Consider the following 21,757-nt stretch of genomic DNA (forward strand, 5'->3'; position numbering starts at 1 on the left):
GACACAGAATCCTAAGCAGGCTCCAGGCTCCGAACCATCAGCATAGAGCCTGACGCGGGGCTCAAATTCACACACCACGAGATCATGACTTGTGCTAAAGTCATACGCTTAACCGACTGAGCCACCCAGGCACCCCAAGAAAACATTTTTAGAAAGCTATTCTCTTTATACTCAAATTGAGCATATAAAAGAAGACAGTAAAGGTTGTAACAACAATGGGAACCTTCTTAGAATACTGGGGGCATTGCTGATACCATGCATTTATCGAGGATGCGGCATCTTGACCTGTTTCATGACCATATTTTCCAGAAGACTCTCCATTTCATAGAATTCATTTTCCTATAATTTCTGTTAATAAATGCAATGTGATTTCATAAAGGAGTCTGAGTCTTCAAATCAGAATTTGTCAGAACCAGAGTCTAAATTTTTAATCCAGAAAATCTGTCTTTTTGTATAGTGTACACATGCATGTATATATCAGTAAAATACTGGCTGCTTTACTTACTCAAAGTTCAGATCCAAACTCTCTCTCAGTGTGTTATTGTGGCTTCTCCATTCTTCTAAATCCCTATATGAATCCCTACTTAAGAATTTTTTAAGACTCTTGTTACTTGTTTGTATTAAATGAATAATACTATTTAGAATAAAAAACGTTAAGTAAAATAAGCCATCAGTAAATGCTCCCTGACAGTTAATTTGTGTCCAACAGAAGCTGATGTAAAACTTCTACCATTTAATAAATAAAGAACATGTCACACAACAGCAATTATATTACTCGGTATTGAGAACTAGAGTATAAATCAGAGTCATACGTTGGGATCTCGGTGTCTTTGTTTCCAGCCCAAGAACAGGAAAGGGTCTGGCATATGGTAGGCAACTGATGTGTATCTCCTGAATGAATGAATGAATGAATGAATGAATGAATGAATGAATAGAGTTGGGTCATAGAATTACTGTGCCAAATAAGTAATTTATCCCACATTTAAGGAAAACAATGTACTGCATCCATGTTGAGATTAAAGTGAGCCTCAGATTTTGATGGAAATGTTCCACAAATTACATTTACAACTTACTGATGCAAACTCTATGAAAATCAGTCAACAGTAATTTGATTGTGTGACTCCTAACTGAACAAGACAGTCTGGTTGACCTAATCTTTAGTCAACCAACATTCATTCCAGTGACCGAGGACAGACCTTTCCCAAGCAAAAACCATTTTTTATGAGAAGGTCTGGGAGAAGATTACACAACAAAATATACTGCAACATGGGTAGGCTCTTTAAGCTTAAGGTTGGCTAATTAGAAAGCATGGCATCCACTATTAATTTACTAACCATTATAAACCATAAAGAGGGAGGTTGGAGACATCTCAGAATAAAGAACACAGATGGTTTGAGAATTGCTGGACACTGCAGATTTTAGTAGACAAAACCTTAGAAAGAGTCATAGGAATCCAAAGTGATTTGTGTGTTCCTTAGTGGTGCATTGTTCCTTCTTGACTTTGCACCGAGGTCCTTCTGGATCTAAATCTGTTTCTACCTTTGCAAACAAGGTCATTGCTACAACTGACCCTTTTACATTTTTCTTTCAGGCCCTGCTGCAAAAAAGAAGTATGTCAGTTATAATAACCTGGTTATCTAACCTGTTTCATTCCATGGAACCATGGAAGAGGAAGACCCTCAGTTATTTCGTCACCCAACCTGGCATAGGACTCTTTTGGTCCTGCCCGCTGCCCATCACTGGAGGAGCATCCCCAGCCAGGAGACCAACGTTAGAGGATCCAAGTGTCCTACACAGCTGCTTTATGAAATATTCTTACTTTATCTTGGCTTAATAAGTCACTGGCATCAGCACTGCCAACTCGGCTGCAATTTTGGACCTTCCCTACCACAGGGAGTGTTGAGACTCAAGTCCCACCCAGGCTCTTTAGGATGAACCATCGAGAGCCACAGTGAACGTTTTGGGGCTGACTTGTCTTTCTACGTATGTACTTCCAGACTGCAAGGTTTTGAAATTTTCTGTACAGTTTGTGAGGACTTTTGCACTTTGCCATCTGATGTTGTACCTTGGTTCACTGTTTGTTTTCGAATGCCTTGTTTCCATAGAGCCCTATTCTCTCAGACGGCAGAATATTTGGAAAAATTTTTAAACAATTCAAATGTTAAAAAGATCTCGGCAGACTAAAAGAAAAAAAACAAAAGAAAGAAATTAAAACCACATATGTAATGACTGTATAATTATGATTATAGTACCACTGCAAATCATGTTATTTTTTTAACACAAAAAAGGTATTTAAAGACCAAAAACTGTGCTGAGAAAGTATGCCCCACCCACCTATCTTTGGTATAAGGATAGGTCACATGAAAGGAAGGTATTGGCTGAACTGAATAGAGGTCTTCATCTTTGGAATGCATGCCAGTAATGTATTTTACAGTACATGTTAATAATTTACGTTCAATATTTGTATTTGTGTTCTCTTTTGTTATTTTAATTAAGGTAAATGGATATTTTGCAATAACTTTAATAATGATTAAGCTATTTGAAGAAAAGAATATGGATTTTTCATGTCTTGAGGTTTTGTTCATGCCCCCCTATGACTGACCAGTGTGATAAGGACTTTAAAAAAAAGCATGTATGTTTTTTACTGTTTGTAATAAGTACTTTCGTTAATCTTGCTGCTTATGTGCCAATTTAGTGGAAAAACACCCTTGCTGAAAAACTCCCCCTTTCCATTCTCTTTCAATTCTGTGATATTGTCCAAGAATGTACCAATAAAATTCTTTGGTTAACTTTTTTATTTCCTGAAATAAATATTTTTAGTTGTTTATCCCCTTTTAGTTATATAGCTTATTTCATAAAATCTTAAGTCTAGGGAACACTGTGAACAACCCAAGTTGTGAAAGAAATAAGCCTTCACTCACAAGTCCTATCTGAAATGCATAGATAAATCCAGAGACGCTAAATTCTCTCCTAAAAAAAAAGGAGCTAGCACAAAGCCCATGCATTTTGTCTCCTTATAAGTGAAATTGAGACCTGAGAACCCTCAGACATTGACTCAGTAAGTTACTCACCAAAAACAGTCAAAGTGTCAGAGGGAAGAGAAAATAAAGAAATACTAGCCTCAATAAACAATTTGGGGGCAAATGAGTGAAAAGATGAAAGTCTCTGTGAAACTTAACCAAAGAACCTAAGTAAAGATTTTTACAACAATGCATTTGTCTGTACTTACCAACAAATATGGTAGCCATGTTGACAGCAAGATTAAGACTTGGGGTTCCCCAAAGTCAAATGTGGGAAATACCCTCAACAATAACTTGGGTGTCAGGATCACAGAAGAATGTCGGTTTACAGAGGGTGACATTTGTCCTTAGCACTCAGGGTAGGGCCCCAAAATACATTTAAATGGATTTAAATGGCCCATTGTGGATCTACTTGTGACTAATTTTCTACAGTCACTGAACTCCACTAACCTCTTGCTGCTTAGCCCATGCAATGTGTACACAAAGACTAGAAACCTTATTTCAGGATCACGCTAAGAAAAATTAAAATACCACCCACTTTTTTCCTAGCCCTTAAACACCCTTCAAGCAATAGACCAATGAGATAAAAAGCTAATCACAGCAGGTAGGAGTTTTGGATCATCCACAATTTCAAGTTGTAGAGCCAAACAATCCAGGGTGAGAGCTGGCTCCCCTCCAGCTAGCTATCCTGGGGAAAGTTATGGAAACATTCTGAATGCTCCATTTCCTCCAGCAGAAAACAAGTTAATACTACTACATATTTCATAGACTTAGGAGGATTAAGAGAAAAGGAAAAAATCCATGCAAAGGGCTTAGAACACTGCTTGGCACTCGGTTAACTTGCCACGTGTGTTAGCTAGCATCTGCACCACCATGGCTGTTACATTTTGTCTTAAAAATAAAATTAAGTGCACAGTGCTTTCTCATTCCAGACATGCAAACACAATCTGTAAAATAGCACATGGGAAAGTCAGGCTGACTTTGGGCCACGTAGAAGAAATAATTTCTTTCACCAAGAAATTGCAAGAGCCTTTCCAAAAGATTCCAACATATAAGCAAGAGTGCAGGGGAAATAACAAAAGCACTTTACTTAGGATTGCCAAGAGCTCCTGCCAAGGACCTTTACTCTGGCCCAGGATCCTCAGCATAGAATTGAAATAACAGTGATGGAGATAATGACAAGGATAAAAATTAAAGCTTCTATAGTACTATAAGGAATTGTTATATACATTACATATATATATATATATATATATATATATATATATATATATATACACACACACACACACATATATATATATACACTAAATATATATTGTTTACTTTATATGCATTATATACCTCATGGATGTCATACGCATTACAATGCATACTAATCCTCAGAAGGCAGTTCTAATCATGTTCCAGAAACTCCATCCCCAACCCAGTAGCTAAGTTGAAATATGTCTGTAGCCCTAGGATAGATGTAATAGAAAGTGTTCCAATAACAGGGCAGCAGAATGAATGCACTCCCCTCCAGGACCCGGTGCTCTTTCCCAAATATCAGCTATTCTCTTACCCAGCACCATCCCCACCCTGCACAGCCACATGACTCCACTTTCTCATGTATATTTCCAGTTTCTTAAACATCACGATATCAGATGTCTTTTCAGAGCCGATCTAAAGGAACAGTGCTCCCCCCCACCCCCATCACAGTGAATCCACTGACCTGCTTTTCATTTCTGCAATACTCATGACGTGACTTTTTAGATTTGCTTCTTTGTCTTTGCTAGTGCTGCTGAGGTTTTAGGGGTAATAGTGGGGTCTGGAGCCAACGGCCAAGAAAGAATTCTTGAAGATGTCTTTGGTGCCAAAAGGTGATTTTATTGAAGCACAGGGAGAGGACTGGTGGGCAGGTAGAGCTGCCCAGGGACAGCTTAAATACTATGGAATTGGGGGAGGTAGAGTCTAGGGGAAGTTCCCAGTGAGATGTTCATATGCTAAGGAAGACTCCCAGGATACTGGAGGCCTAGCTGTAGTCATGTTGTTTTCCCTCCAGCAAAGCATTAGCATCAAGACAGTAGGGAGTTTCTGGAGAAACAGTATTTGCCAGTGGGCTGCAGGTTATAAAGAAATTTATTTCTGCCATTTCCTTCTGCCTTTGTTTCCAACATCACTATGAAAGGGTGATGAAGAAGAGCCCTGCAAGACTACAAACTCTATCAGTTAACTATTTGTTTTTCTTCTTTCCTCTCTTCTTGGGCAGGATTATCACACATATCCCACCTGGAGTTAGGGAGGAGGTATTTGTGGCCTGTCAGCTTGTCTTATGCTTTCTCATCAGGTCCCTTTCTTCAGTGAGAACTAAGAGAAAACATAGATTGTCTGGTTTGTTCTCTGTAGTATCCCAGCACTCCAGACAAGGTTTGGCAAGGAGTAGGCACTCCCTGAGTATTTGTAAAGCAGTCAGGGAAAGGAAGCATGAATGGCTGAAGATTAAGAGTGGGAGAAGAGGGGAAACAGTGGGAGAACAGTGGGAAAGAGGATGGAGGAAACATGCTGGTGGCTGCAGCAGCCTTGGTGGCAGAGGAGGGGCTGGAGCTGGGTCTTTAAGGACAGGTAAGGGGCGCCTGGGTGGCTCAGTTGGTTGGACATCCATCTTCAGCCTAGGTCATGATCTTGTGGTCTGTGAATTCAAGCCCCATGTCAGGCTCTGTGTTGACAGCCTGGAGCCTGCTTCCGAATCTGTCTCCCTCTCTCTCTGCCCCTCTCCTGCTCATGCTCTTTCTCTCTCTCTCAAAGATAAATAAAAATTAAAGAAAAGTTTAAGGACAGGTAAGACCCAGGGGATCCAGATGAACAAATGGGCAAGACGTGAACATTAGGGCTCATCCTCAACAGTAAAGGACAGAACTACTACTCTGGCATAGTGCTTCCTTTTGTCAGAATGTGAACCAGTCTTCTTAGAAAGTGAAGTGAGAACTTGATACAGATAACTGGATATTCTCTATCAGAAGCTGTTTTATCCGGACACCTGAGTTGCTCAGTTGGTTGAGCATCAGAGTCTTGATTTCAGCTCAAGTTTCATCTTGTGGATGGTTCATGGGTTTGAGTCCCACATCGGGCTCTACGTTGACAGTCAGTGCAGAACCTGCTTGGGATTCTCTCCCTCTCTCTCTCTGTCCCTCCCCAGCTTGTCTCTCTCTCAAAATAAATAACCTTTTACATAATAATTCTACAAAAACAAAACAAAAGGCAAAACACCTCTGTCATCTGAAAGAGGAGGGGAGGAGTGGCGGCACAAGGGAGATGAAGTAACAGGAAGGTACTGGATTTAGAATCACAACTCCTAGGTCAAAGCACATTTTGGCTGGGTCATCTCAGGCATCCCACACACCTGTGCATTCTTCCCATCTTCATTCTTGTCATATCAACACGACATGGATTCAAGCCTTTGCATCCATCAGACCACTCTTTACGAACCTGTTCCAAATGTTAACTTCACGATCAAAATGTGTTAACCAATAACCTGCAACAGGTGGGAGGGGGGTGGCTGGGGTCCAAGGGGAGACTTCAGCATGAAGAATGATTCAGCTGTCACATGTGTCAGCATGATTCATGCCTAAGATATCCAGCAGTGCCTTTGGCCACCACTTCACACAAACAAACTCAAGTAGGAGACTCCAATAGATAAAATCCCTCAATCCCTCCTCCAGTTGTGCTGTTGTATTATCTCTTATTTGACATTTTTCTTTTTCTTTTTAAAGTTTGCTTATTTTGAGAGAGACCGCAAGAGTGAGAGTGGGGGAAGGGCAGAGAGAATCCTGACATTTTTTCTTCTGTAAATTATCCTTTTGTCAAATTTACTTTATCATGCCCTCAAATGAATGTCTGTTTAGATCCTGATACTCTTATCTGTATTCTAGCCTTCCAACTGCCATGGTAGTGATAAATCTGCTTAGTAACTCTCAGCCAAGGTAGTGATAATATTCTGGAGAATGCTAGAGACTAGAGCAGGGCATTGGCGGCTTCTACCAGAGACCCATGGTGAGGCTGACCTTGGTGCATGAATCAGCATTAGGTAGATGGATATAGATACAGTCATTGCTCTAATTAGAAATCCCTCAAAACTGCAGGAACAATTGTCCTGTGTTGTTTTCTCTTGCCCAACAAAAAATAACAAGAAATGAACCAAAGCTAAGGGCATTTGTGATACCTTGTGAAAATCCACACACCTATATCCACGTTGTTTCTCTGACTCTCTGTCACAAAACCTAAGACAGACCAACAATCCTATCACTTCATGAACCATGAATGACTTCTAGGGCTGTCTTTTTTTTTTTCCTAAGTATGGAAAATAAGACATCGACTTCATTATCTTCCCTGCAATCCTTCCATGGACTCAAATCAAGCTCCTAAGTTATTCCTAAGGCCATAAGCATGTGAAGTTCTGGCCGTGTTGTACCACCTCCAGACTCCGGGCACACTCTGAATCCCCAGGACTCCTCGAGGGCAGAGGAGAGCATGGAGCATGGCTTGGAACCTATAGCACAACACAGTCTGCTTACACCCTCAAACTCATCACCACAGGGGGGGATCACACAGTGGTTGCCAACTCTGATGTTGACCTAATGGATTTATTTTGTTTGGCTAATGAATAAGTCAAGCATTGTCAAAAGAGGTGTGGGCAATTCAAGCACCTAAGACTTACAGAATACCTGTTCCATTCACATGGCCTTCCTGGCATCTGTCTTTCTTTGACCCCAAACCTTCACTATGCTTCCTGTCCCACTTGCCAATGTGTTTATCCTGGCTTTTCTTGTCTCACACTTTTCCTGTTTACAATGAAATTAGTAAATCAATCAAGTTGAAGCAAGGTACAAATTCTGATTTCTAATTCCTTTAACTTTTGTTAACATTTGTCTTAGACAAATGCTTCCAAACCTTAATGTGTCTTTAAATCAACTGGGGATCTTATTAAAGATGCAGATTCTGATTCAGCAGGAAGGGCCTAGGGTTCTGCATTTCTAATAAGCTCCTTGGGGATATGATGGTACTGCTGGTACCTGAATTGGAGTTTGGTTCTCAACCCTGACTGTATATTCAGTTCACTAAGGGCATTTAAAATATACCCATAGCAAGAACCACCCCCCCCCCCATAAAGAGTCCATTTTATTTAGTCTGGGTAAAGCTTGGGCATTTTGTTTTTTCTCCACATGCTTCCCATGTGTACGGTGGGAGATTAATGTTCTTAATGGGTCTTGGGACTTAGCATAAGAATTCCCTGGAGGCAATTCTAAAGCACACAATGCTGGGCCCCTGCCCCCCTCACCCCCAACCAGAGTTTTATCTCTGTAGGTCCAGGGTGGGAAGTCATAGTTTGCAATTCTAACACTTTCCCAGGTGATGTTGATGCTGCTGGTCCAGGGGCCATACTTTGAGAACCACTGGGCAAGTCTAAACAACCAAATTACTTTTTCTGTATTCTGGCTTTGCACACAACAAAAGGTTAAAACAAGCAAAAGACTCTTTTTCAGCTCTAACTCATTTTGCACACCTCCATTCATTCTGGACTTTAGGCTTCAAACATTATCCTTGTAGGTTTCCATCACTGTTCTGCAGTGGTCTGCATTTGCCCATCTTCCAGCTTTTGCATAAATTGATTGAAACCCAACTCACTGGAAGGTTTGCTATATACCTACATTTGTCTCTTTAAATCACTTATCTCTCCTTTTCTGGGTTCGTGACCAGAGATTCAGAATTCTGTTTCTAAATGTATTCTGCTGTTAGGTTTGCCATCTTTCTATTTCTGATTTGAGTTCATTACAACATTTTGATGTTTTGAAATTCATCTCTCCAAAGCCTCATCTGCCTACTTGGCTATGAGCAGACTGGCTTAGAGGCTGAGATGACCTTGGTGCTTTCATTTAAGTGTCTTCTTTACCAGGTCTTCCTTGCTGGTCTGAATTTGGTTCAGAAAAGCATTATTTTCACTGGCCCTTTACTGTTTTAATAGGCAATAGTAGAGAATTCAATCAACCGATAATTTGAGCACCTGCTATATACTAGGCACTGTCTCAGTTCTTGGGGACACAGCAGTAAGAAGCCAAATCACATGCCCTCGAGAAGCTTGCATTCTAGGTAAGGTGTCAAGCATTTCAAAGATACTGCAATTTCATCCAGAGGTGGCCTCTTCAGGATGTATAACCAGATTCAGAGTCGAACACTCCACCCCAAATCTGTACTTCTCCCACTGCTCTTTTTCCTTTTCCTCCACTGCTACCCCCCACTTCTACTTAAAAAAAATTGGACATGCTGACTCTTTATTTTGCTTGCTGTTTGTTTTATTGTCCTGTGGGCTCCAAGCAGGCAGATCCCCAGCTGTGTACACACCTGGTTCCATAGTTGAGAACTTGCATTTGCCTCACAATTGCAGGGATCTATTCACTACAATGAAGGGAGATCCTAGGGAGAAATTATTCTAACTTTGAGTCAGGCAGCCAGTTAGCAGCATCCATTGTTAGAGTAACTGGCACTTTTTTTTTTAACCTTCTCCTTTGAACAAATGACTCTCCAGCCAGCTCTGCATCTGGCTACTTAGCTAGACAATGACAAAGTCTATCTTGGTGACTGTCATCCTCCCAGTGGACATTTACTACCAGGGAAATTGTGTCAGGCAAATCACACTGGTCTTTGAGCCGAGGGGGCAGGACTGCCCTTAGCTACTACCCAGAAATTGTGAAGAGCCAGCTTAGAGATAAGTTCATTAGGCACTTGGTTTGTGCTCAGCACTGTGGTAAGCAATTCATAGTCACCTCATCCAATCTTAAAAGCAGCTCTGTGTGGGAGGGGTTGATATTATCCTCATGTTTATGTGTAGTAAAATAAAGAGTAGCAGAATGATTTCCCTAAAGTCACGCAATTGGTAAATGGAAAAACTGGGATTTCAACCCAGATGTCATAGATTCTGGACCCAATACTATTAACCACTAAATTATCATGCCCAAAACATGTTTTCCTTCACCCCAAAATAACAATTATAATCACCATAGGCAAAATAAATCCCTAACCAGAATGAAAGAAGATTTTTACAGGATAAGTATGTGTATGAACAATACACAGTAATTATAGTAAGATAGACAATTAAACAGTATTAAAATTGATTCAGAAGAATGTTGTTGTAGAAAAATGCTCTTACAATTATTTTCAAGATGATTCCAACTACATAAATTCACATATACATGCCAAGATAAAGCTTGAAGGAAAAATACAAAATGAGCCATGTAATTACAAATAATAATTATTTTTTACTCTTAATTTTTTCCTTAACTTTTTGTTTTCTTTGCAATGAACAAGCACTATATTTATCGTCAGGGGAAAAGATAATTTGAAAATCATCCTATGGATTTCTGCTAAGTTGGCAAAGCAGTACGGCATGATGTTGGCTCCCTACTTGAAATCATCTTTGGGCATCAACTATAACAGCTCTTCTGGACCCTGAATTTACATTAGAATCTCCTTAGGGGCTTTTGAGAAATACTGACCCACTGGCTCCAACCCAGACTAATTAAAACAGAAATTTGGAGGGAAACCTAGATACTGATTTATTTTTAAATCCCCCCACAGTGTGGCTTTGAAAGAAACACAGATGCCAGGGATTAGGACTTGCATGGATACTAGGAATTAGAAATGATGAACCACCCCACCTATCATAGCACTTTCCTCCCACCTGTTTCCAGCAAATGCTCCCAAACTGAGAAACCAGACTCCCAACAGAGCAGAATGAGAGCCTGGAAATGGAGTGACACACATGGATCTTTGCGACAGAGATGAAAAAAGAATTCTGTCTATGCAAAAAAAAAATTGGAACACTTGCTCACATTATACATAATATAGTCAATCCAGATGGATTAAGGATGTAAGTGTCATAAGAAAAAAGAGAAAATATAAGAGAAGTAAGAGTAAATATAGGGAAGTATCTTTCTGACTTTGAAGGAATGATTTCTGAAGAACAAAGGGTTAACCATAGAAAAAATAATTACTAATTTTGATTATATCAGAATTAAGACTGCTGTTCCTCAAAAGTTAAAGAAAGTGGAGCTAAAACTATAATCTGTAAGAAGATATTTATAATAAATACATCAACAAAGGATTAATATTAGAAATATGTATTAGGAATAAATGTACATGTGTACATGGAATATATATATATATATACACACACACATATATGTATGTGTATATATATATAAGGAATATATATGAAATATACATGTAATAAAATGTCACATATATCTTATAATTAAGATAAAGACAAACTCCTCAATATTGACAAGAACAGATATTTCACGGAAGAGGAAATCCTATGACTGATAAACACATGAAGAGATGCTCAATTTCATTAGAAAAGAAAATGGAGATCACAATGAAAGAGCATTTTACACTTTACCCCATTCAACTGGAAGTGTCAGAAAGTTGTAAGAGATCTCACAGTCTCCTGATTTGAGTGTGAATTGGTACAACCACTTGGACAAAAAAATCTCCATTTCATAAACTTGAGTATCTGTGTTCCTTATGACCTGGCTGCTCTACTGCTCTGTAGTGACTCAAAAACATTATTTTTACAGGTGGTCCAGGAGACATGTAGAGGTATTTATACTAGCTCTGTTTACAATTACAAAGACCTGGAAATACCATAGTATCCACTGACAGAAAAATGGACACATAAAGCATGGTACAGTCATACAATGGAATACTACACAGCAGCAAAATCCATGAAATCACATAGATAAATCTTAACAACATAATATTGAGTGAAAAAGTTCTAGAAGAAAATTTACAAAATTCTGGATCATGGTCACCTCTAGGGGAAAATGGGGGAATGAGATAAGGAAAAAGGCCATAGGGAGAAGTGAATTACCAGTAATGGTGAGTTCTTATCTTAGGCTAGGTACAGGTTACCAAGTGCTCATTACATTTTATTATTTAAACATAAAGAAGGGTGGGCATGAACAAATAATGATGATGCTTTGTGTATCAGAGATGACAACTACCTCAAGTGCCCTTGTGGCTACACACAAATATTCACACAATAATCTCAACTAAGATCCCAATCTTCCCACTATACATCTAGAAATTACCTGATCATTGTGCTGCTTATGTGATGAGCCACATTCTTCTAAGTGACTCCAAATTAGCAAAGCTCCATCATGTAATCATTAATCATTTAATCAGATCTGAAATTCTGCTAGCAGAGTGGCTCTACTCCCATTTCAGGAAGACAAAACTAAGGAGTAATAGAATTAAGTCAATAGCACTAGTCTTATTTCCATTCTCATGATCAAGAAAAGCCACAGCTTTTCTCCATCAAAGAGACAACATTTTGCTCTTTTCTATGGCTCAGACCTTGGTTTCATCAGCCTAATGTTCTGGTAAGTCCCACTTAGAAACATGAATCCAGCGCTTCTATCTGGTGATTGACAAAAAGGTAACATCAGCTCTCTTGGCTGCTGAGGAGGGATACCTCATGTCCACAACAAGCACCAATTATAGAGAAATAAAAGACCTAGGACCCACCCATTTTTATGCAATTCTCTAAACTGACAGTGACAAAATTTACCAATTATCCCAGTATTGTCTGTGATTTTGCTGGTTTTAGCTCAGGAAGTCCAGCCTCCTGGAAAACCCCCTGAGCCCAGGCAAATTGAGATTTATGGTCCCACTCCCCTGACCCAATGAATCATTTCATTCTGGTATCATTGGCTTTCTGCTCATTCTCTCTTGAATGGAAGAGATTTAGAATATAGGTCAAAATAAAGCTTGAGGATTTTCTATCTGGACAAATCATGTTGATCTTTCCAAAGGGAACTTGGCAGAGCTGTGCACGAATCTTTTTCAAAGATTCCTTAATACTTCCCATGTTCCCACTCTCATCTGTATTCCCTCCATCTGAAGACTCTTATTACACATTAAAAATGACTTGTATGACCCACTGGGGTGTACAAACACTTATTTTGAACAAAAGCTTCCAGACCAAGCTTCTGACACTGGAAGAAAAGGAATATAAATATTACTGAATCCTAGAATTACACACAATTCATTTAATTCTCTTTGGGGAGAGACTCAAAAGTGAAAAATAAAGGATAGGTAAGCAAGAATTCCCCTAAATTGTCCTGTCAGGAGAGGAGTGGCACATCTATCCTTAGCTCCTCAGCCATGTGGGGGGGGGGGGGCAGTTTAAATATTAATTTGCTTATCTGGTACTTTACATGTTATGTAGACAACCAGATCAATTGCACTAATGTAGGTAATTTACATCCAAAAAGGCCTGACAGTTGAGGTGAACTTGATCTACCACAGATCCACTAGCCCCAGTAAGATTGTACTTTTTTTTTTTCATATTGTGATCACAAAGTGTCCCTTGTGATGGTGTTCTTGGAAAAAAATAAAGTTGCATGTGGAGTATCTCAAAGAAGATGAGCTAGAAGAAGGAAAGTATAATGAATACAAGCCCTGAATCACCACCACCTAACACTGGTGCAGTTGATTTCTCAAAAATGCTGGTTCTCTAACTTTAATGCGTAGGAGAAAACCCATATAAGGATGGTTTAAAGGCATGTTGGAGGGTCTGCTTCAGAATCTTTCATTTAGAAGCACTGCAATGGAACCCAACAATCTTTATTTCCAGCCAGTTCCCACTGGCGATCCCGTTCAGGACAGACCAAACTTTAAGAGTGCCCATGTAGGCCCCTGAACCAAAGGTGGGGTCAGAATATGGGGAAGCAATGTTCTTTCCCAAGCTCAGCATCCTCACATCGGACACATCCAAGTCTGTATGTCTGGAGGGAAACTAGCAGAACTGCACATAGTACTTCCTCAATTCCTTAACACTTAGTAACAGAGAATTTTACTGAATTATTACAAGTTGCATGTAAATGATTTCAGATCCCAGGGGTACTAGAGTTATGTGAGGAAGCACATACAAAAAATGAAAACTGTTGAATTTATGCCATGTGTGGGACCTCACTGTGTAATTCTTTGACACGTGTGTGCATCAAAATTTTATACTGAATTTAACAAAACCCAATTTCCAATTTTTCAGTCATATTTGGGATTATATGGAAACTCCTTGGGGTACCTGGGTGGCTTAGTCAGTTAAATGTCCAACTTCAGTTCAGGTCATGATCCTGTGGGTTTGTGAGTTCAAGCCTCATGTCAGGCTCTGTGCTGACAGCTCAGAGGCTGGAACCTGCTTTGGATTCTGTGTCTCCTTCTTTCTCTGCCTACCCCCCCCCCCCCACACACACACACACAACACACACTCTGTCTCTCTCTCTCTCTCAAAAATAAACATTTTTAAACAATTAAAGAAAAAAGAAACTCCTTTAAAAAAGTTTTTTCATGTTTTATTTACTTTTGAGAGAGAGTGGACAAGCAGGGCAGGGGCAGAGAGAGGGGAACAGAGGGTCTGAAGTGGGCTCAGCTCTGACAGCCGTGAGCCTGACATAGGGCTTGAACTTGCCAACTTTGAGAGCACGACCTGAGCTGAAGTCCAATGTTCAACTGACTGAGCCACCAAGGCACCCCTAATTTAATTCTTTTAAAAGTTTATTTTTGAGAGAGAGACAGAGACATAGAGAGAGAGAGAATCCCGAGAGTGGGGTCTGATGCCACAAACTGTGACATGATGACCTGAGCAGAAATCAAGAATCCAAGGCTTTAACTGACTGAGCCACCAGAAACTCCTTAATTTTAAATGCATTGTAATATTCCTCAGTGTTTTTAAGGGATTACATAAGGTAAAATACTACAGGCCTGACACACAGATATGTTTACATTTTTTAAAATTTTTTAATTAAAATTTTGATCTGGGTATTAGTTTGTCAGTGGGCTCAAGTGCCTGTCAGTGTGGAGGTAGGATGTGTTAGGGACAAGCGGCTGTGAGGCTGTGTCATTGAAGGATATCCACAAGGCAGGAGAAGAATCTGGGGAAGAAATTTAAATTCAACAAACAGAAAATATATAGGGGCACCTGGGTGGCTCAGACAATTAAGCATCCAACTCTCAATTTTGGCTCAGGTCATGATTTCAAGTTTTGTGGGTTTAAGCCCCACGTCTGGCTCTGTGATGTCAGTGAGGAGACTGCTTGGGATTCTCTCCCTCTCCTCTCTCACTGCCCCTCTCCTGCTCTCACACACACTTTCTGTCTCTCAAAATAAATAAATACACTTAAAAAAATGAACACATATAGGAATTTATTTTTCTTAAGAAACAAAGTCTGTAGGTAGACAGTTAAGATGTGCTGTAGCTGATCAAGGATGATATCTAAGAATCTGAGTTCTTTGTCTTCTTCTGCACTGCCCCTCATCCTTGATGTATGGCTTCCACCCTCATAATCACAAAATGGCTGCTGAACTTCCAATCACTACGTTCACACTTAAAGCAGTAAAAATAAAGCTACAAACCTCTTCCTGAGGCTTTGTCTTTTTATTCAGGAATAGAAACCCTTTTCTAAGAATTCTTACAGTTTTTTGGTCAGAGTTTATCATTTGTTCCCCAATGAAAAGCAGTCTCTTCAACAAAGGAGAGAATAGGAGTTTACTGGGAAGGTATCCTGGCTGAGAAAAAAGGATCTTTCAAACTAATGTACCAGAGGTCATAATAAATTATTTCTACTTCTAGCAACTTCTTTGTAAATACTCACAAATGTTTAGGACACAAAATGTCTATTACCAATAAGACAAATCTGGGAGACCTCCCAATAACATTTAACTCTGGAACACCTGTCCCAAATGTTCAAAGTGAGGGTAAAGAGATGCTCGCGTGCCTATTCTGGGGAAAATCACCTGGTTGAATACTCCACAAAGCACAGGGACCAGGCAGGCTGGACTCTGAAAAGCTGTCTCTAGAAGCCCATTTAAATGTGCACCATCCTGAGGGTTGCTTAACTAAAACTCACCACAGTAAACATCAAGGCTGGCAAGGGCCACTTTGATCCATTTTACATAGATCATTAGGCTGTTGCAGAAGCCTGTTTGCTCTCTGGGTAGCAGCAACTGTCCCCACATTCACTCCCATTCTGGATTGTATTTTAAGGCAAATTATCTATTCAGCCTCTGTTGCTAGCACATGAAGAATCACAATGAGACACTCCATTTCGGGCTGCAATTTCTGTGCCAGACTGACTTGGAACAGAACCAAACATGTATCTAATTCTGCCCCTCCCTGCTTTCTTCCATTCTCCTCTGCCTTATACCAAAACTAAAAGTAAGGCTAATTCCAAATTGTGAAGATAAGTTTCCATCCACAACGAAGGCAGAACTAATCAGAGACGCAATAAAAAAAAATAGTATTTTCACTATACCTTCGATCAGTCTTCGCCGATATCACGCACTGATTGAAAAGATTTTCAAATTCCTTTCACTGATTTGTATTCTCTATTCCTTTTTATTCATCACCTTATCAGTCTTCCTGACAGTCCTTCAAAATCAAAACAGAAGCCATGAAATCATTTCCTCAGTTTAGCATACTCAGCAAACTACTTAAGTATTATAAAAATACAAACCTATCATGATGCTTGTATTTATCTATGACCAAGTTCAATGACCAAGCTTATATCCATCCACCATTCCCTCCAAGCTCCATGTTTTATTCTGGAAAGCCTAAGACCCCAGATTAAGTATAGAGTGCCTTGTATTGTTTAATGAGGGTAAGGAAAAGTGGGGAAGTATCAAAAATCTGTTAACTCACTATGTGTGTTGGATACTGTGAACTTCCTCCTCAACCACCTTGCATGCTTCTCCTAAACAGAGAAGCGCAAAAGCTGAAAGATACATTTCCCAGATGCCTTTGCAACTAAGATTCTGGATGCAAATTTGTTTTCACCATTCAAAAGCACATATGTGAGTGAGGTTGAGACAAGAAAATGCAATGGATAATAAAAAATACCTTATCCTCCAGAAGAAGGCAAGAAAAAAGAGGGAGAAAAAAAAGAGTAGGACAAATAGAAAACAACGAGTAAGATGGTTGTTTTAAACCTAAATTAAGTCCGCAATTTTGTTAAATGTAAACAAGCCAGTGCAAATTAGAAAAGAGAGACTGTCAGATTTTTTTTAAACTCAAGTGCTTACAAGAGACATTCTTTAAACACCCTGCACAGAAAGGTTGCAAGTGTAGTTTCTAAAATCTGTAAATGTTACATTATTCGGAAATAAAGAATCTGTGCAGATATGAGTACATTAAAGATTCTGAGATGACAAGATTATCATGGATTATCTGGGTGGGCACTAAATGCTATCACAAGCATCCTTGTAAAAGGAGGGCTAGCGGGCATTTGATACAAAGTAGGAGAAATCCATATGATCAGGGAGACACAGGGATGATGTAGCCAGAAGCCAAGGAATGCTGGCAACCACCAGGAGCTGGAAGAGGCAAGGAAGGGATGCTCCCCTAGAGCCTCTGAAGGAAGTGCTGCCCTACAGACACCATGATTTCAGCCTGGTGATTTTTAGATTTCTGTGCTCAAGAACTGTGAGACGATGAACTTCGTTGTTTTAAGCCATACAGTGTGCGGTAATTTGTTACAGCTGCTCCAGGAGATGAATACACTTGATGTGTCTTATAAAACCACCTGAAAGAAAGCTGGTATACCCATACTAGTATCGCTTCTTGCCGTAGAGGGGGATATGTCGTAGAGGCAAAAGGAAAAGAAAATGAAAGGAAAATGAAACCATCTTTCTGTTCTGTTTGCCTAGAAAGTAAGTTTACAGAATTACAAAGTTTTCTATGAGCAGCTTTTCAGTGTCTATTATTTTTCCTGGGTGCCAAGAGTCATTGTTCACAGTGGTAGAGGACACTGGCTTTCCTTCTTTGTGACCTTTGTGGTTGTGGAAGAACAATCTTATTAAACTCCCAACACCAGTAGTGGTTCCAGAGGTAGGAACAAGATTGCCCTGGGACAGGGGCTCATCCATGCCTTGTTGGGCTGATGCTTACTTTCATTATGAGGAGGGCCCTTCATAAAAAGGAATATACAATTTCAATATAAATTGCTAGGGCTCCTCCCAGAGCATCTGGAGAGGCCATGGAAGTGAAGGACCCCACATCTATAGGTCATTAGCTCACAGTGAGAGAGCCATTCCTGGGTACAGTCTAGAACCATAACTTCAACCCTGGCTGATGAGTTTGTGTGCACCTAAGCCCCCAGACCAAGTCTTTTTCTGCCCAAATACTTACAGGGATTTCAGTACTAAAGCCCAATTGATAAATCTTTAAGAAGTCCCTTCCCCTCCCCAGGTACTAGCCTCTCTTTCCACCAAAAAACACTGCCATTTTAAACATTTCAGGACGCCCTCTAGTCAGCTGCCTGGATGTGCTTTCCTTACCTGAGACATTTCTTTTGTCATTTTACCTCACCACACATCTTTAATCCAAAATTCTTCAAATACCTGCCTCTGGGAATTGCATTATAAAGAGGCTGCCTATGCCATGCTTCCAAAGGGAAGTCAAGGGGTTTCTCCCAAAGGAATCTAGTCATTTCCTACTCTATTAGTGTATCACAACTCCTTCACCAGGATACTCCCGGAGATAATTCTGCCAAGTGCATCAATCTACAGGTTCAGTGGGTATGAATATTCCTCATAATTATACAGCTTAAATGCATGGCCACTAGCCATTAGATCAGAGAACAAGCAAGACATCAGACACTGAGTATTAGCCAGTGTGGTCTCAGTCCCATGTTCCAACAGGGAAGAAGATGGGAGTCTGGAAACATACATCCTTAACAAACATCTAAAGCCACGTAAGCCTGGATCCTTCCATGGACTAAGTTGAGGTACCTACTAGGTTTCTTTTCCACCAAGTATCTACCATGGGTCTTTCTGAAAGACACACAGGAACACCTTCTTAGCAATATAGTGTCTTAGTCCTGTCAGGATACTTTAATAAAAAATACTATTGACTGTGTAGCTTATTAACAACATAAATTTATCTCTCACAGTTCTGACTATTGGGAAGTCCAAGATGAAGGCACTGGCCGTGCAACTTGGCAAAGACCAACTTCTTGGTTCATAGACAGCTATCCTTTTGCTATGCTCTCAAGTAGTACAAGGGACAAGGGAGATCCCTGGGGTCTCTTTTAAAAAAGCAATAATGCCATTCAGGAGGGCCCCATCCTCATCACCTAATCACCTCCCAAAGGCCCCACTGTCAAATGCTGACACATTCAGGGTGAGGATGTAGCATTTAATTTGAGGGGAACACAAACATTCAGTCTACAGCAGCAACACTTATTTCCATGAGGTGTCTTCTTTCACTCTATATTGTATTCCTAGAACCATAAAAGGCCTGTGGGAAGGCTCAACACACACTTGTTAAATAAATAATTGAAATCTACATAAGAGTGGCTCCTGCCTAGAGGCTTTAGGGTCCACACCAAACAATTACTGGCCATTCACAACTTAGTGCTAATTAGAGAATGATGGCCTATCAGATCCAATGGTCATCTGAGAGACCACCCAGTTTCCACCTCACAGTGGAAGCTTGGAGTACCACCACCAGATTCCAGGTGGGCAGTCACTCAGAGGGAGTACAATCCTTACCCCCTGGGCAGGGGGGAGTTAGTACTTCCTGAGTAGCTCATTTCATTCTCAAGGTGATTCAACTTGCAAAGGGAGTGGGGTAAGATAACCAATTAGCCAAACAACTAGCACCAGAGACTCTGATAGGGAGATAATACTGTTGAGGCAAATCTCCAGGCTAGAGACTGATTATTTGTATCCCCTCAAAATTCATATGCTGAAACCTCATCCCCAATGTGAGGTATTAGGAGGTGGGAACATGGATGGGGTTAGGTCACGAGGTTGGATTCTTCATGAATGAGATTAATGTCCTTATAAAAGAGACCCCAGAGAGTTCCCTCACCCTGTCACTGTGTGGCAATCCAAGAAAATGGCTGTCTACGAACCACAAAGTGGGAGCTCACCAGGCACTCAATCAACCAGTGTCTTGAACTGTGATAAATATTTATTGTTTATAGGCTACCTGTCTATGTTGTCCTTGTTATGGAAGCCCAAATGGATTAACACATTTACTAAATACCTTACCGGAGGAAGATGTGACCCTGTAGGAACTTGTAGGAGCCACAGCAAGAAAAGACAATGATAGATAACTTTACATGGAAAGAAAGAGAGGAGAGAGAAAGGGGGAATGGGGAAGAAAAGAATGCAAAGAATGTTAAGAGACTGGGTAGAATACTGGATCCTGAGTTGTGGAAGTGACTTAGGAATAGTTAAAAATAGGAATATCTAATACTGAACTTTAAGTGTTTTTAAATGCTGTGGTTTAAGTTTCTTCATCTTTCCAAATCTTCAGTAAAGTCTTTATCAATGCAAAATCGTGTTAAGTGAACTATTTGGGACCATACAAAAGAAATCATATGATTTTGGGGAGACCATTAGGTTTTCATAGGTAGAGGAACACTTTTCTAATAACCTGAATTGGCAGGAAAATCTTAGTTGATATATGGGTCACATTTAAAAGGTGTCTTCCAAACTAAAGTCTACCTTATTATATATCTACTATTCATCTGAATTCCTCCCTCTAGACCCACATGAAGCCAGACTCTGCTCTCTGACCACCCAACAGACCATCTTCTCTTCTCCAGGCCAAGCTATCCTCTCTCAGAAGACCCAAGTTAGTCTCAGCCACTCAGCATGCTTCCCAGCAAACATGTTCCAGTTTTCAATTTTTTTCTCTTAAAGCATAACAAAGAGAATTGAACAAAATACTTTAGAAATCACTCATCAGTTCCATGAGCACAAAGGATGTATCAGATAATATTTACATTTAAACTGCCATCACAGTGATGAATTAAAATTGGTAGAATGGCAGCAAATTGAAACCCCCTGTCATTGTTCATTGGGCTGCTTCTATTAGAACTTTTTTAAAAATTTTTTTAATGTTTTATTTTTGACAGAGAGAGAGAGAGAGAGAGAGAGAGCGCACGTGCGCGCGCACATGAGTGGGGGAGGGGCAGAGAGAGAGGGAGACACACAATCTGAAGCAGGCTCCAGGCTCTGAGCTGTCAGCACAGAGCCTGATGCAGGGCTCAAACTCACAGACTGTAAGATCATGACCTGAGCTGAAGTCAGACGCTCAACTGACTGAGCCACCCAGGCGCCCCAAGGGCTGCTTCTAAATGATGCCCTACAGTCCCTATGCCTAATTTGGCAGTTAGAGTATTTTTTGGACCTATACTCATGAAATTCTACTCATCTTTCTTAAATTTAATCTTCTAGATGAGACCCATTGTTCCAGCTGGTTGAAATTATTTAGAACTTAATTCTAATATCTAATATTTTTACAATTCCTTCCAAATTTATGTCATCCATAAATTGGTGATTCATGAAGTCTCTACCTTTACCCAAGACTCTGTGACCAAAGCCTAAAGAATGTCACTTCAAGTTAAATAATGAATGTTGGACACTATGGTACACCTGACCTCAATATTTGCTTCCTATCTCATTTTGCTCTGAGCTGGCTCTGAGCTCTGGCATACCCAGGAGACTCTGGAAACCCATTGTGCATTCAAACCTTGGACTTGACAGTTGTTATGCCACTGTAACAAGTATCTGAACTTCCCCAGTGATTAGCACCATGTCTTGTATGGAGAAAATACTCCAACAGCCACCAGATTGATGCTCTATAGATGCCTCTATTTCTACCTCCTGGAAAATTAGCAGGACTGATACATGAAT

The 21,757-nt window shown here is 40.1% G+C and overlaps 1 protein-coding gene across 3 annotated transcripts in view; it reads left to right on the forward strand.

Annotated features, from left to right (window-relative positions):
• The window catches only part of GRM7 (glutamate metabotropic receptor 7), an 869,802-nt gene extending 867,013 nt beyond the window's left edge, over nt 1-2,789 (forward strand). For all 3 annotated transcript variants that reach the window (XM_078442794.1, XM_078442795.1, XM_060631627.2), the window contains one exon: nt 1,592-2,789. Coding sequence is in view for 1 of the 3 variants with exons in the window: in XM_078442795.1 (XP_078298921.1) it covers nt 1,592-1,641 (50 nt within the window). In the remaining 2 variants the exon portion in view is untranslated. The remainder of the gene's footprint in view (nt 1-1,591) is intronic.
• Nucleotides 2,790-21,757: the final 18,968 nt, after the last annotated feature.

This window comes from Panthera onca, chromosome A2, assembly GCF_046562875.1.
Source record: "Panthera onca isolate mPanOnc1 chromosome A2, mPanOnc1 haplotype 2, whole genome shotgun sequence".
Lineage (NCBI taxonomy): Eukaryota > Metazoa > Chordata > Mammalia > Carnivora > Felidae > Panthera > Panthera onca.